At 37.3% G+C, this 15,542-nt stretch overlaps 1 protein-coding gene across 1 annotated transcript in view; it reads left to right on the plus strand.

The window, feature by feature from the left end:
• LOC128225947 (peroxidase-like) overlaps window positions 1-11,383 on the plus strand; it is a 29,999-nt gene extending 18,616 nt beyond the window's left edge. The window contains exons 10-16 of the mRNA XM_052935841.1: window positions 5,811-5,938; window positions 6,368-6,475; window positions 7,020-7,282; window positions 7,569-7,655; window positions 8,108-8,236; window positions 9,654-9,820; window positions 11,214-11,383. Coding sequence (XP_052791801.1) covers window positions 5,811-5,938; window positions 6,368-6,475; window positions 7,020-7,282; window positions 7,569-7,655; window positions 8,108-8,236; window positions 9,654-9,820; window positions 11,214-11,383 — 1,052 coding nt within the window. The remainder of the gene's footprint in view (window positions 1-5,810; window positions 5,939-6,367; window positions 6,476-7,019; window positions 7,283-7,568; window positions 7,656-8,107; window positions 8,237-9,653; window positions 9,821-11,213) is intronic.
• The last annotated feature ends 4,159 nt before the right edge of the window (window positions 11,384-15,542 follow it).

Genomic DNA, 15,542 nt, shown 5'->3' on the forward strand with positions numbered 1-15,542 from the left:
AAACTTACGCCATTTTGACAGGCACGTACTAAAGTGCTGAAGAGTTAGCTGATGATATAGAAATAGAAGAGAGTTGCTGACCATAAAGACAATGAAGGAAAAAAAAGTTTTGAAATTAAAGATTTTTCAAGACTTATTTTGTTTAATTTATTTTATATACCTTTATAGTGTATGTATAGATGGATGTTTGTGTATTTATTTTTGAAAATGGCATTTCATTGAAATGAATTGAGTTATATTTTTCTGCTGGTTTGGTGTAACAACTTCGAAAATATCACGGATTTAATAACTTTTTTAAGTGTTTCATTTACAATTGTTTGAAATCAATTATTTTAATTTTGATCATTTTAATTAACAAACTATTTCTCGTTAATCTGTTTTATTTTCGAAGTTGTTTTGTGAATAACAAGGCAAACATAGGCAAACTCTTGCTAATGAGTAAAGTTTGATTAGTATATAATTATTTCATTTTCTTGGTTGGGAATAGCACAAGCATTCACCCTTTTTTATATTTTCATTTTCTATTATATAAACCCCACACATTTACGGTGAGGAAGGCTTCGTGGAGTTTGTTTCTATGCTGTTTCAATAATTCACCTGCCGTTGCATGTTATCTATTTATCGTTCCTCCCGGGTGAGAATCCATTTTTTATGTAAATAATGTATATCATTTTAAAATGCTATTTAAAATTTTAACAGTGGCCCTGAAAAGGATCGTTTTCAATTTAATAATTAGTATAGTCTTTGTTAATGCCAACATCTAATTACCAACCAGAAACAGTTTTAGTGTATATTTTTAATTAACCCTGGATGATCAACCAATTTCTATTTTATTTCTTTGATTAATAAATCCTTGGCAAGCCTAACTTATATTGTAACACCAAAGGATGGAGTTATGCTGGGATTGGTTACATTCTCTATCCTGGTTTGCCTGCTTACACAGCAACATTAACTTAATTGTCAATAAAATATTACCATTTACCAGCATGCTTCAATAAACCTGGGGCGGCTCCTTTGGTTGTTTTACACGGGGACTCTTAGATTCACTGTGCTACATATCAGCACCTTATTAATACACACATGATCGTGAATCATAATGGTGAAAACCCGAATAAAACCCTGTTCATGCAGCGCTATCAGCGCTTTGATTCATTGTAGCATTGTGTCATGTCTTAACAGTGTTTACAAGGACTTAGAGGTGCATCAATATCCTTAAAACCTTATTGAAGTATATAGGGATACGCAGACCTTATACTGTAATCTATTGTGATATGCAGAGCTTGTATTGCAAAATGTTGCGATATGCAGAGCCTGTATTGCAGTATGTTGTGATATGCAGAGCTTGTATTGCAGTATGTTGCAATATGCAGAGCCTGTATTGCAGTATGTTGTGATATGCAGAGCTTGTATTGCAGTATGTTGTGATATGCAGAGCCTGTATTGCAGTATATTGCGATGTGCAGAGCCCATATTGCAGTATATTGTGATATGCAGAGCCTGTATTGCAGTATATTGTGATATGCAGAGCCTGCATTGCAGTATATTGCGATATGCAGAGCCTGTATTACAGTATGTTGCGATGTGCGACCCCATGTTGCAGTATGTTGCAATGTGCAGAGCCTGTATTGCAGTATGTTGCAATGTGCAGAGCCCATATTGCAGTATGTTGCGATGTGCAGAGCCTGTATTGCAGTATGTTGTGATGTGCAGAGCCCATATTGCAGTATGTTGCGATGTGCAGAGCCTGTATTGCAGTATATTGTGATATGCAGAGCCAGTATTGCAGTATGTTGTGATATGCAGAGCCTGTATTGCAGTATGTTGTGATATGCAGAGCCTGTATTGCAGTATGTTGTGATATGCAGAGCCTGTATTGCAGTATGTTGGGTTATGCAGAGCCTGTATTGCAGTATGTTGTGATATGCAGAGCCAGTATTGCAGTATGTTGTGATATGCAGAGCCCATATTGCAGTATATTGTGATGTGCAGAGCCCATATTGCAGTATATTGTGATATGCAGAGCCTGTATTGCAGTATATTGTGATATGCAGAGTCAGTATTGCAGTATATTGCGATATGCAAAGCCTGTATTGCAGTATGTTGCGATTTGGGAGCACATGTTGCGTATGTTGCAATGTGCAGAGCCTGTATTGCAGTATGTTGCGATGTGCAGAGCCTGTATTGCAGTATGTTGCAATGTGCAGAGCCTGTATTGCAGTATGTTGCGATGTGCAGAGCCCATATTGCAGTATGTTGCGATGTGCAGAGCCTGTATTGCAGTATATTGTGATATGCAGAGCCAGTATTGCAGTATGTTGCAATATGCAGAGCCAGTATTGCAGTATGTTGCAGAGTATATTGCGATATGCAGAGCCTGTATTGCAGTATGTTGCAATGTGCAGAGCCTGTATTGCAGTATGTTGCAATATGCTGAGCCAGTATTGCAGTATGTTGCGATATCCAGAGCCTGTATTGCAGTAAATTGCGATATGCAGAGCCAGTATGCAGTATATTGCGATATGCAGAGCCCGTATTGCAATATATTGCGAAATGCAGAGCCCGTATTGCAGTAAATTGCGATATGCAGAGCCAGTATAGCAGTAAATTGCGATATGACTTAGAGGTGCATCAATATCCTTAAAACCTTATTGAAGTATATAGGGATACGCAGACCTTATACTGTAATCTATTGTGATATGCAGAGCTTGTATTGCAAAATGTTGCGATATGCAGAGCCTGTATTGCAGTATGTTGTGATATGCAGAGCTTGTATTGCAGTATGTTGCAATATGCAGAGCCTGTATTGCAGTATGTTGTGATATGCAGAGCTTGTATTGCAGTATGTTGTGATATGCAGAGCCTGTATTGCAGTATATTGCGATGTGCAGAGCCCATATTGCAGTATATTGTGATATGCAGAGCCTGTATTGCAGTATATTGTGATATGCAGAGCCTGCATTGCAGTATATTGCGATATGCAGAGCCTGTATTACAGTATGTTGCGATGTGCGACCCCATGTTGCAGTATGTTGCAATGTGCAGAGCCTGTATTGCAGTATGTTGCAATGTGCAGAGCCCATATTGCAGTATGTTGCGATGTGCAGAGCCTGTATTGCAGTATGTTGTGATGTGCAGAGCCCATATTGCAGTATGTTGCGATGTGCAGAGCCTGTATTGCAGTATATTGTGATATGCAGAGCCAGTATTGCAGTATGTTGTGATATGCAGAGCCTGTATTGCAGTATGTTGTGATATGCAGAGCCTGTATTGCAGTATGTTGTGATATGCAGAGCCTGTATTGCAGTATGTTGGGTTATGCAGAGCCTGTATTGCAGTATGTTGTGATATGCAGAGCCAGTATTGCAGTATGTTGTGATATGCAGAGCCCATATTGCAGTATATTGTGATGTGCAGAGCCCATATTGCAGTATATTGTGATATGCAGAGCCTGTATTGCAGTATATTGTGATATGCAGAGTCAGTATTGCAGTATATTGCGATATGCAAAGCCTGTATTGCAGTATGTTGCGATTTGGGAGCACATGTTGCGTATGTTGCAATGTGCAGAGCCTGTATTGCAGTATGTTGCGATGTGCAGAGCCTGTATTGCAGTATGTTGCAATGTGCAGAGCCTGTATTGCAGTATGTTGCGATGTGCAGAGCCCATATTGCAGTATGTTGCGATGTGCAGAGCCTGTATTGCAGTATATTGTGATATGCAGAGCCAGTATTGCAGTATGTTGCAATATGCAGAGCCAGTATTGCAGTATGTTGCAGAGTATATTGCGATATGCAGAGCCTGTATTGCAGTATGTTGCAATGTGCAGAGCCTGTATTGCAGTATGTTGCAATATGCTGAGCCAGTATTGCAGTATGTTGCGATATCCAGAGCCTGTATTGCAGTAAATTGCGATATGCAGAGCCAGTATGCAGTATATTGCGATATGCAGAGCCCGTATTGCAATATATTGCGAAATGCAGAGCCCGTATTGCAGTAAATTGCGATATGCAGAGCCAGTATAGCAGTAAATTGCGATATGCAGAGCCAGTATTGCAGTATATTGCGATATGCAGAGCCTGTATTGCAGTATATTGCGATATGCAGTGCCTGTATTGCAGTATATTATGATATGCAGAGCCCGCATGCAGTATATTGCTAGTATTGCAGTATGTTGTGATATGCGGTGCTAGTATTGCAGTATATTGTGATATCCAAAAATGTATTGCAGTATATTGTGCTATGCAGATCCCGTATTGCAGTATATTGTGATATGCAGAGCAAGTATTGCAGTATATTGTGATATGCAGAGCAAGTATTGCAGTAAATTGTGATATGCAGTGCTAGTATTGCAGTATATTGTGATATGCAGAGCAAGTATTGCAGTATACTGCGATATGCAGTGCTAGTATTGCAGTATATTGTGATATGCAGTGCTAGTATTGCAGTATATTGGGATATGCAGAGCAAGTATTGCAGTATATTGTGATATGCAGAGCAAGTATTGCAGTATATTGGGATATGCAGTGCAAGTATTGCAGTATATTGTGATATGCAGTGCAAGTATTGCAGTATACTGCGATATGCAGTGCTAGTATTGCAGTATGTTGTGATATGCAGAGCAAGTATTGCAGTATACTGCGATATGCAGTGCTAGTATTGCAGTATACTGTGATATGCAGTGCTAGTATTGCAGTATACTGCGATATGCAGTGCTAGTATTGCAGTATACTGCGATATGCAGTGCAAGTATTGCAGTATACTGCGATATGCAGTGCTAGTATTGCAGAATGTTGTGATATGCAGAGCAAGTATTGCAGTATACTGCGATATGCAGTGCTAGTGTTGCAGTATGTTGCGATATGCAGTGAAAGTATAGCAGTATACTGTGATATGCAGTGCTAGTATTGCAGTATACTGTGATATGCAGAGCAAGTATTGCAGTATATTGTGATATGCAGAGCAAGTATTGCAGTATATTGTGATATGCAGAGCAAGTATTGCAGTATTCTGTGATATGCAGAGCAAGTATTGCAGTATATTGTGATATGCAGTGCAATTATTGCAGTATATTGGGATATGCAGAGCAAATATTGCAGTATACTGCGATATGCAGTGCTAGTATTGCAGTATATTGTGATATGCAGAGCAAGTATTGCAGTATATTGTGATATGCAGAGCAAGTATTGCAGTATATTGGGATATGCAGAGCCTGTATTGCAGTATACTGCGATATGCAGAGCAAATATTGCAGTATATTGCAATATGCAGAGCCTGTACTGCAATCTTTTGCAATATGCAGTCCCTGTATTGCAGTATGTTGAGGTATGCAGAGCCTGTACTGCAATCTTTTGCAATATGCAGTCCCTGTATTGCAGTATGTTGAGGTATGCAGAGCCTGTACTGCAATCTTTTGCAATATGCAGTCCCTGTATTGCAGTATGTTGAGGTATGCAGAGCCTGTACTGCAATCTTTTGCAATATGCAGTCCCTGTATTGCAATATGTTGAGGTATGCAGAGCCTGTATTGCAATATATTGCAATATGCAGTCCCTGTATTGCAGTATGTTGAGGTATGCAGAGCCTGTATTGCAATATGTTGAGGTATGCAGAGCCTGTATTGCAATATATTGCGATATGCAGAGCCTGTACTGCAATATATTGCAATATGCAGATCGGATATTGCAATCTATGGCAATATACAGAGCCCGTATTGCAATCTAACACCATGTACAGTTAAAATGTTGATAAAAACATGTATCATGTTCATATATAGTGTGTTCCGATAGATAGTTTCCCGTTCATCTTTTAGCTTCCAGCAGCATCAGGGTCATCCCAGTTATTACTACTTTTCACACACTGTTCACCAGGGAACACAATAGGATAGCCGACGGACTCGCGGCCGTGAACCCACACTGGGGAGACGAGCGGCTCTTCCAGGTCAAAAACTGTTCTGACCTTATCCTTGAAATCGAGCTCCATATTTTTATTTTTAATTAAACCAGGGTTCAAACTATGTATGATTATTTTTGAATACCTGTTTTATAATATTTTTCTTCTTTAAACTGCCTTTCGAACTATGGCTATTCTTGCTCAATGTTTTTTCTTTGAAATAATTCTTTGAAATTGATTTTGAATTACATTTATGTCAATTCAGGGGCAGATCCAGGATTTATTTGAGGGGGCGTAACTAAGGGGGCTTTTTTTACTTGCGCCTCTTTTAACAATTTTAGGGCTGAAACGGTGCATTTTGGACATATTTTATTGCTTTTTTCTCCTACAGTGAGGGCAAACCAAGCATTTTCAAGTATGTATTTAATTATGATATAAAACTGCAAAGGAACTGAATAAGCTGTCATTGACTTTCAGGAGGCTCGCAGGATACTTATCGCACAGTGGCAAAACATCATCTTCAATGAGTGGTTGATTAAACTGATCAGCGTGGGGACTGCTGTAGAGGCCGACATTGGTACCAGGGTATATGCACTATTCTGTTCTAATTGGAACATCTTGGTCATTTTCAATTGAAAACAACCTCGGAAATATAAGAACGGTTTACAATGTCATTACAATTCTTGACATTTAACTATGCTGCAAGTAGATCAAGTAGTATTTTCAATATTGCAGTTAAGCCTAAGGACTTCACTCTACAAGATCATAATTATTCATGCAATTTTCTACACTTCATTTGGTAATCATTTTTAACTTGGTAATCCCAATTATACGTTTAAACCCTACACTCAATTATTATAATTATTATTATTATTATTATTATTATTATTATTATTAATTTTTTTAACAAATGACTTGGAATACTGTACTGGCATACATCTGACATTGTTTTGATTGAAAATGGCCAGAAAATGGCCAGCGTGTTCTGATTGTATTCTGTTTAAGGAATTAAATTTCAAGAAAGATGTATAAAGGAGAATATACCAATAAACAAGAGAAGTATTAAAGGTACATATTTGACGTTTTCCCTATAAAACATTGCTACAGGTGTACAAAACTATTACCACAGGTTTGCGGTTTCAAGAACGATTACAACGCCAATGTCGACCCATCAGTGTTTGTTGAGTTCACGACCGCTGCCATGCGCTTCGGACACGCACAATTACCGGCCACATTAAGGCTGGTTGACGCCAACTTCAACGCATTTGGCGACACGCTGGCCGTCACTGACCTCCTCTTTAATGTGGCCAGCTATTTTGACAACGGCAGCAGAGAAGGCGTGACAAACCTTCTTCGGCTATTCATAGTTAACCCCGTTGCGCCTGGTGCTGAGTATGAGTTTATCTTGAATTATGACTGTATTATTCAGTCCCAGGTTTAAAGAAGCGTCACAAATATTTCGAAAGTTTTGAATGAATCTGACATTGCTTCTTTTTTTTTAACTCTTTGTTTTTCCTCAAGGATACATTAATATAGGACATACCATAAGACTGTTAGATGACCTGTGGTAATGTCTTACCTTGCTCACTAAACCTGTTCTTTATCATTAAGATTTTACTTCATTTCATGTAACTATGATATAGGCTGCTTGTTCATGTGTGTGTTGTTGTTTTTTCAGTCCATTCCTTGAAACTGACTACCTTGATAACCTCTTTCGAGATGGGATGGGGGGAAGCTACGATCTCGCAAGTCTCAACATTCAAAGGTACAGTCACGAGATCATACATTGTTAGAAAAATAACGGGTCACATATTTACCCATTAAAGTTCCAGTGCAATAATGAAATTTAAGTAATCATTATTATTGTAAAATTATATCATTAATTTTACGAACTAATATTGCACTGGCATACATCCGAGGCTTGTCATAGGCAGAGATGACCGAGGTTTCCGATTGGTCTATCGGCATAGTCCATTGCCCATGTCAGCCAGCCTGGTGAGTCTGTGTATGCGATCAAATACCTTATACAAACACTCTTTGTTGAACTAGTACATAGTAGGAACATCTTGTATTATTACTACTAAGTTCTGTTTTGTTTTTATTCAGGGGTTGTGATAATAATAGATAATAGAGACACTGTTTGTGGAACTAGTAGAGTAGGAACATCTCATATTATTATTATAATTATTACTCCAAGTTCTGTTTTGTTTTATCCAGGGGTCGCGATCACGGCCTGCCAACCTACAACCAGATGCGGGCCTTCTTCAACCGGTCAGTGGCGGCTACCTTCGCGGACCTTGAAAATATTCCGAAGGATATTCAGGATCGGCTAGCGAAAGTATATCAGTAAGTCACAAGAAAAAAGTTGATGCATAGCATCAAGTCGGCGCAATGAACTTAGAAGAAAAACGTGCATGCAGATAACCAAAAATTGTAATTATTTCAATGATAATATCTTTTTTATGTTGGGTGTACATATGCTCGAATGACATTTTGGTTAATAATATTGTTACAACAGTTTAAGCCCGGAATTATAGATAGTCTGGGGGGGGGGGGGGGTTCAAGCTAATCCTCCAGTTAAAACTAAATTATACCAAAAATATACATACGTTTCTTCGGAATAATTAGAGTCAATGGTCTAATATATAGATTTCAATAGCATGAAATTCACCTTTTATTTGTACCGGCATGTTATGTGAATTCCTTGCTTTATATGTTGTATAAGTTTTTGTAACACATTTCACTCATATGAGTATATAGAACGGGGATAAAAAAACCTATACATTAAGAGGGAATTATCTGGAGCTCATTCTTTCGAATGAATTTTTTTTTAAACAAACCATTAAGCTCAATGTTAATTTTTCAAAACTCGGCATTTTTGCTGTCGCCAGGGGATATTACTGCGTAGGAGTTTTACAAACATAAAGAAAATTGTAATAGTACCGTGCAACCTTCATCTATTTGAGCGGAAGTAAATATCAATCGGAACACCTCCGCCTGTATCTATCTCGGAGATGGCCAAGTTGTTATGATTGAGTTGGTATTAAAAATCAAAAATTTTCAAAATGATAAGCTGAGCTATTATGATTTAAGTATTCATTATAAATTGAAGTGTAAAATTTTATAAAATATACTAAACTTCATATTATATCATGCAACGTGGAAATTATTGAAATCATTGTCCTGCAATTTATGAACTAGTCCCTTAGTTGGAATATTTCAAAAGTAATATCAAATATAGTCTTCTGGGCGCCGACTAACTAAAGTAATATCAAATATAATGATGAAAGGGTCAATTTCATGTTCCAAGACAATGGAAGAACTGATAACAGGCCTTCTTTATGCAGATTAAAAAAGGTGTTAATCCCCGACGGCCGCATCACATTTTCGTATATTCTTACAATTATTTACGAGGTATATCTTGAAGCTTGCCAGAGATGGCTGAGTTGTTACGATTGGTTCTGAGGTTGTCAAATTGTAAAGATATCCCGCTGCCTCCAACCTTAGAGGTTGCAGGTTCTAAAGGCGGTTTATACATAACTATAGAGTTCTGTCTTCACAACACAGTATGAACTATATCAATTGTATTGTGTCACCCTCACTGCCATAAGCTCTATGCGATCAGTAAATGCTGTCATACGCATAACCAATTTTTATAATATAGTTGCCACCACACCTTCACCTTTAAATTGTATCTTTTGCATGATTCGAGGCCTGTCATTCATTTAAAGAACTATTCTTTACAGTACATTTGACTTTTCAGATGCCCAGACGATATTGACCTTTTCACTGGGGGCTTGGCCGAGGATGAGGGAGAGGCACTGAGTCTCCTCCACTTTCTTTTCGGTGATATTGTAACCATGCAGATGAAGAGGTTGAGGACTGGAGACCGGCTTTTCTTTGAAAATAGGGAGGCGGGCTTTACCGAAGGTCAGTGAGGGTGTAGGAGAAGTCTCTCAAAATGCTATCATAGTAGATTGGTTGTGGTTTGTAAATAAACATCTGATGAAATTATACCTATTATTTTACTCCTTTAAAATCACATAGGCGGAAATAACTACAGTCAAAACTTGTTGGCTCGATATCATCGTTAGCTCAAACCGATATCATCGTTAGCTCAAACCGGATAAAAAGAACCAATTTTATTTTATTATTTATAAAATTCTATCGGATGGTTCAATATCTTGCGGGTTGATATAATTATATCCACGCTAGATGTTGTTTTCGTAGTCAAAGTATAGGTCAAGTCAAGTCCCTAGTAAGAATTTCACACTTTGTTTTGTCTGCTTGACTCGATGTCATTTACGCGGGCTCATGTAAGAAATTCACACCTTGATTTGTTTGGTTGACTTCATTGAGCCGGGCTGCTAATCGAATAGATTTGCTTGATTGGTATCATAATTATAATCAAACTTAAATACCTGTTTGAGCAAATATGCAATCACTTTAATTGTCACAAGTACAAACGTCAAAATATGTTGTTGATTTTTATGTACCAATCTCAATGCATTTTGGTAAGGTGACTTCACATAAAAAATGCGCTGACTGCTTCTCCAAATGTAATTATATATACAAATGTCAAATGCTGAGCAATCAAGAGAAGGACCATATACAACCGAAGCTATGCTAATGTGTTACATACTGTATAAAATTGCTTGTTAATTGTTTTCACATAGATGTGTTTATGTTTTTATTGCGTATATAAATAACAAAAATCAAATGATATTTTAGTATCAAATGTCATGTTGCGAACTGTTCAATGTGTGTATTGGCAACTATGTCCAAAACATACTCTTCTATTGCAGAGATAATGTAGCAAATAACAAACAAAGTAAATAAGACTTTCTTTAACTTAAATTAAAGAAAAATACACATTCATTAAAGTGACACTCTTATTCAAAATCAATACATAAACATGTATAACAAACATAATTTTTGAGTGATAAACCTTAAACTACTTACTAAATAATGCATTTATGGAAAATATTGATTACTGATAACAAGATTGTAACCGTGTATTTAATAGCTGAACACGCAAAAATATTAAATGATTGGTGATTGCTAAAAGATTTACTGTGGTCTACTATAGTTTCATAAGGTACATGTAGAAATAACGTGTTTTATGCACATTTCTTTCAAATTTAACTCGGTATCCTTCATAAGAACCATAATTTTCGACATTAATTCATCCTTTTTTAAATATTGAAACAATATTATTAATAGAGTTAATCTAATTTGGGAGTAAGAGTCCATCTTTAAGCTTCCCGGCTAGCCAACGAGTTTCGACTTTATATTATATAATAAATATATATTTCCTACGCAGGCCAGCTAAACCACCTTCGCCAGTTGAGGCTATCAAATATAATATGCGACAACACCTCGGCTGACAAACTTCCTCGCTGGCTTCTCGTTAATCCCCTACCACAGATTCCGATCCAGGCCTGCAGCGACTACACTCAACTCGACTTTGAACTATGGCGAGAGATAGTCTGAGCCCTCCATCCCCTGCATGGCTCTCAGCGCTGTGACCAATGTATGGCACTTGGTTATGTGCTGTGGCCACCGGATGGACTTGACTTGTTTACTATGAATGCATTGTGTATCTTTGGAATGTACATTGTATGATAAATGAAACAAGTCACCCTGTGTTTTTGTTGATTTAAATAGTGTTTATAACCAAAAGATAAACAACTGTCATTCACGACAGTGTGTATATTGAGTTTAAACGTTATATATTTTACAACGATTGTGAAGAAAGCTATGATAGCTTATACTACATTGTAAGTCACTCTCGTTGGCACGATGTTGCACGAGAGTGTGGTCTTGTGATGTGGGGGAAACCGGAGTTCCCGAAGAAAAACCACTTGTCCCGCTTGGTGACCACAAACCAACCTAACATGCGCGTATGTGTATATTTGAGTAATGATTTTAAAAACGACAATACTAGTTGTGGTGTATATTGAATACATGTACGCTACTATAGGCGACACCAAACGTATTATAAACGTATTATAGATCCTAGTTGATTTGTTCTGTCTATCCCTCAACGTTTGCTAAAAATCAAAGCACAAAAGGTGCTGATAGACAGTGCAATTCATTAACACTGCTTTTTTCCACAGTACAGCAAATGGGATTCCAAGGCCAAAATGAAGGTCTTTTCTAGGGTTTTAACTAAGAAGTTATGGATGGGTGCTGCATCCTGTCCTTTTTGGTAGGACCCTTCTGCCTTCATTAAGACAAACATGCGTACCCTCGTGCCTTTGTAGAATTAAATGAGGAAGCTAATGAAATATTTCTTATTTGATTAAAACTTAAAATATGATTATTAAATCATACACACTTTTAATTAAACATGCTTGGCAGTTCAAATCTAAGATTACTTCAATTAAGCAGAATACCTAACATTTCTGGTGAATTTTCCTAATTTTCAAAATCTTCACAGTCTGTCAACATGCCCTTTTCTTTCTTAGCACCCTCCCTTTTCTGTAGCACCATGCCCTTTTTAATACCGGGCTTAAACTCTATATATTCTCTTAATACTATTTGTTAAATATGATTAGATAAGGTTTAGCAGTAATGGAAATATTGAAGTTGCATTTTTGCGTTAGAATGTTAAGCTGGAGTGTGTATACATTCAAAGGCGAATTCATCAACACCTCTAGTGTACAAAGGGGAATGTCTTTGTGACAATTAATGGCAGGTTAATGGAACTTGAAATACTTATTTACGGCATCTAGTATTGGAACTGGGCAGTTAGTTCTCCTTTTCAAGATTTGTGAGCTTAACCTAACCTATATACGAGTAATTCAAATGGAAAATGTGTAGTTATATGTACAACCTGTCCGATTGTTCCGGAGATGTATGCTTTTGTATTAATAACTTAAGATTTCATAAACTTTACACACATTTATTCTCGACCAGCATTGCAGTACAATTGAATACAATTAGACAATGCAACCCATAAGTTAATTCAACATGTAGTCTGTTCAACATATAGTCTATTTCACGTTACTACAGCTATTATCATAGCTATAGGCTTTCAATGCAAATGTTCTACTTGCAATACACAGCATAGCTTTGACACGTTTTCAAAGTGTTTTTTTTATCAAATTGCCCATACCATCTTATAGTCCAGATATGAATTAACGTATCCACTAATTAAAAGTCAGACGTCTCAGCATTTGTTCCTGTGGAGTCTTCCATTTGGTGATAGAATCTGTGAATCTGTGATGTTACAGTCTGTTCTCTAGGGCAAATAACACAAATTTGGAAGTGCCTACTCATTGTGAAATGCGTTATTTTTTAATAACACATGGCATTAAATCAAAGCATTGTTATACTATCTCAAACAGTCTCAAAAGTTTTTTAATGGATAGTATAACACAGTTTCCACTAAAACAAAAATAACAAGCTTGATCCTGTTGTAAGGGACTGAAAGATTGTTCGAGGACTTTGTGCCAGGACGCAAATGAATCCAAACACTCCTGATACGCTGCTGGTGTTTCTGTATTGCTGTATTGACAACGGTAGTACCTGGCTGCCATACCTTGCATCAACTCTAATTTGTAAATGTGTTGCTTACTATGACTGAAGCAAAATACTCCAAATTTGGGCGGACCATTGTGGAATAAGTTCGGATCGTTATATGATGTTAGCGTTCTTCATTATCTGAATATGGCTTTCAAATATTTTTTTCAGATACTTTTCTCACAATCCGGGCGTCGTTTGAAAGATATAACCTCTAGACACCGGAATTAATTACTAAATTGCGTAATAGTGTTGGCCTGATCATGACCATGTCCGGTAGGCGGCAATTACGTTGACAGGACCCATCCTTTTTGCCACGCCCCCCCCCCCCCGAAAATAAATATATATACATATATATTCAAGTCCAAAAATGATTGGGACATGATCATTTATCTAAAAAACAAAAAGTTCCACGAAAGAGAACATTCCTAATATATTTTATTGTTAATTAAGCTGTTAAAGAAGTTTTCCGACTCCCGACTCAGTGACCCTTTTCTCTGGCATTAATGGATACAAGCGTCCCCGCTTTAGATAATAGTGCTGTTTGTTCCGAACATCCTCACGAGTTAAGACATTTTCATAGTGTCTTCCATACATTGCATGTTTGTCTGGCGTGTTAGGTTTTTTAATGTCCTTCAATGGCGCTACCTAACTATCTAGTTGTCGTTCTTGTTGGAGTTAAATTTATGACCCAACCCGTCTCAATTTTTATTAATGTAGCCAAGGTAGGCTTCCACCTCCGAGGAAGGAAGAAATACTTTCAAATCAAGCCATAAGATATCACTGCGTTGAAGTTCGATTCATGTTTGCTTTTATGTTGTTGTTGTTGTTTTTCCAGTTAAAATCAAGAACTGGGCCCATTGGCTATCTGTACAAAAGAGACATGAATACAAAGAAAGACGATTTATTTCCTGTGCAATGTCGATGGTTAACACTTGTGCCGTGTCTTCAGGTAGTAAAGGACAACTGGACAACAACTTGCCATTGTTTCTTAAAGATCTGCCAGACATCAGCCATAGGAAACACAATTGCAAGTAGCTAAAAGGCAGCAAAATATACTTTAGAATAGGACAACTGCAAGTCTTTGAAAGATATGGACGGAAGACCAGAAGTTTTTTTATGGGTTGTATTGACTGGAAGGTGGTCAACAAATAGCTGTCCAAATCGACATATGAACCTTCTATCAAAAAGTTAACAAACACCTTGGCTAGAAATTGCCCTTGCAGGAGTCAGTGGTCAAAAATGCTCGATGTCTGCACCCAGAAGTCAAAGACCAAGATCATGCAATGAAGGTGATCACATTAACTAGCAGTGCCCCTTCCAAACATTACAAATGAGAATGTTACAAAAGCTGGGGATGAGTGGCAAATTTACAGGGAAGAAAATGTTGAAGATGATGTTTTATATGATGAGGATTGCATGTTGAAGAGAGTTGACATGTATTGGAATAATATCCTTGATAGGAAACAGCTGCAGGAACCCTGGAGTATCCTGCCCTAAAGAAAGATGTCCCATCATGCCTGTGCCGTTTCCATTGCAATGCCGATGTTGAAACGAGTATGTCTATAAATCAGAGGATATTGACACCAGAACGAACACTCATGTGTAGTGAAACATTAAATGGCTTAAGACTAACGCGTGATGCTGCGTTACTTGATGGAAATGTCACTTCAGTACCAATTACCACGAAAAAAAAAATGAAAATGTTCAAGGATCATACAAAAATACCAGGAAAGACTAGAAGAAGAGAAAAGGGGATGAAGAAGAAAAATATTAGAAAGAGTACAGGGAAAACAATGAAGAATAATGAAGAAAGAAAAGGAAAATAAGTAAAAAGAGGCTAAAGTAAAAGCAAATGAAAAACAGCTCCAAGAAGATCTTAATCATGCAAACAGTGTATTTCAAGAAGCTAATAAAAGACTGACAAATGGTGTGAAGGACAATAACTTTCCTGAGATAAACATTGCTCAATGTCAATTGGAAGAGGCAACAAAACACTTTGACCAAGCAAGGGATGTCATGGAAAAATGCAGAAAACATAGGGATGACATTGAATGTGAAAAGACATAAATTGCTTTATAGTGAACCGTCACTAGAAGAAAGAGAGAAAGGAAGGAAAGTGTAG

Source organism: Mya arenaria, chromosome 3 (assembly GCF_026914265.1).
Source record: "Mya arenaria isolate MELC-2E11 chromosome 3, ASM2691426v1".
In the NCBI taxonomy this organism is placed as follows: Eukaryota; Metazoa; Mollusca; class Bivalvia; order Myida; family Myidae; genus Mya; species Mya arenaria.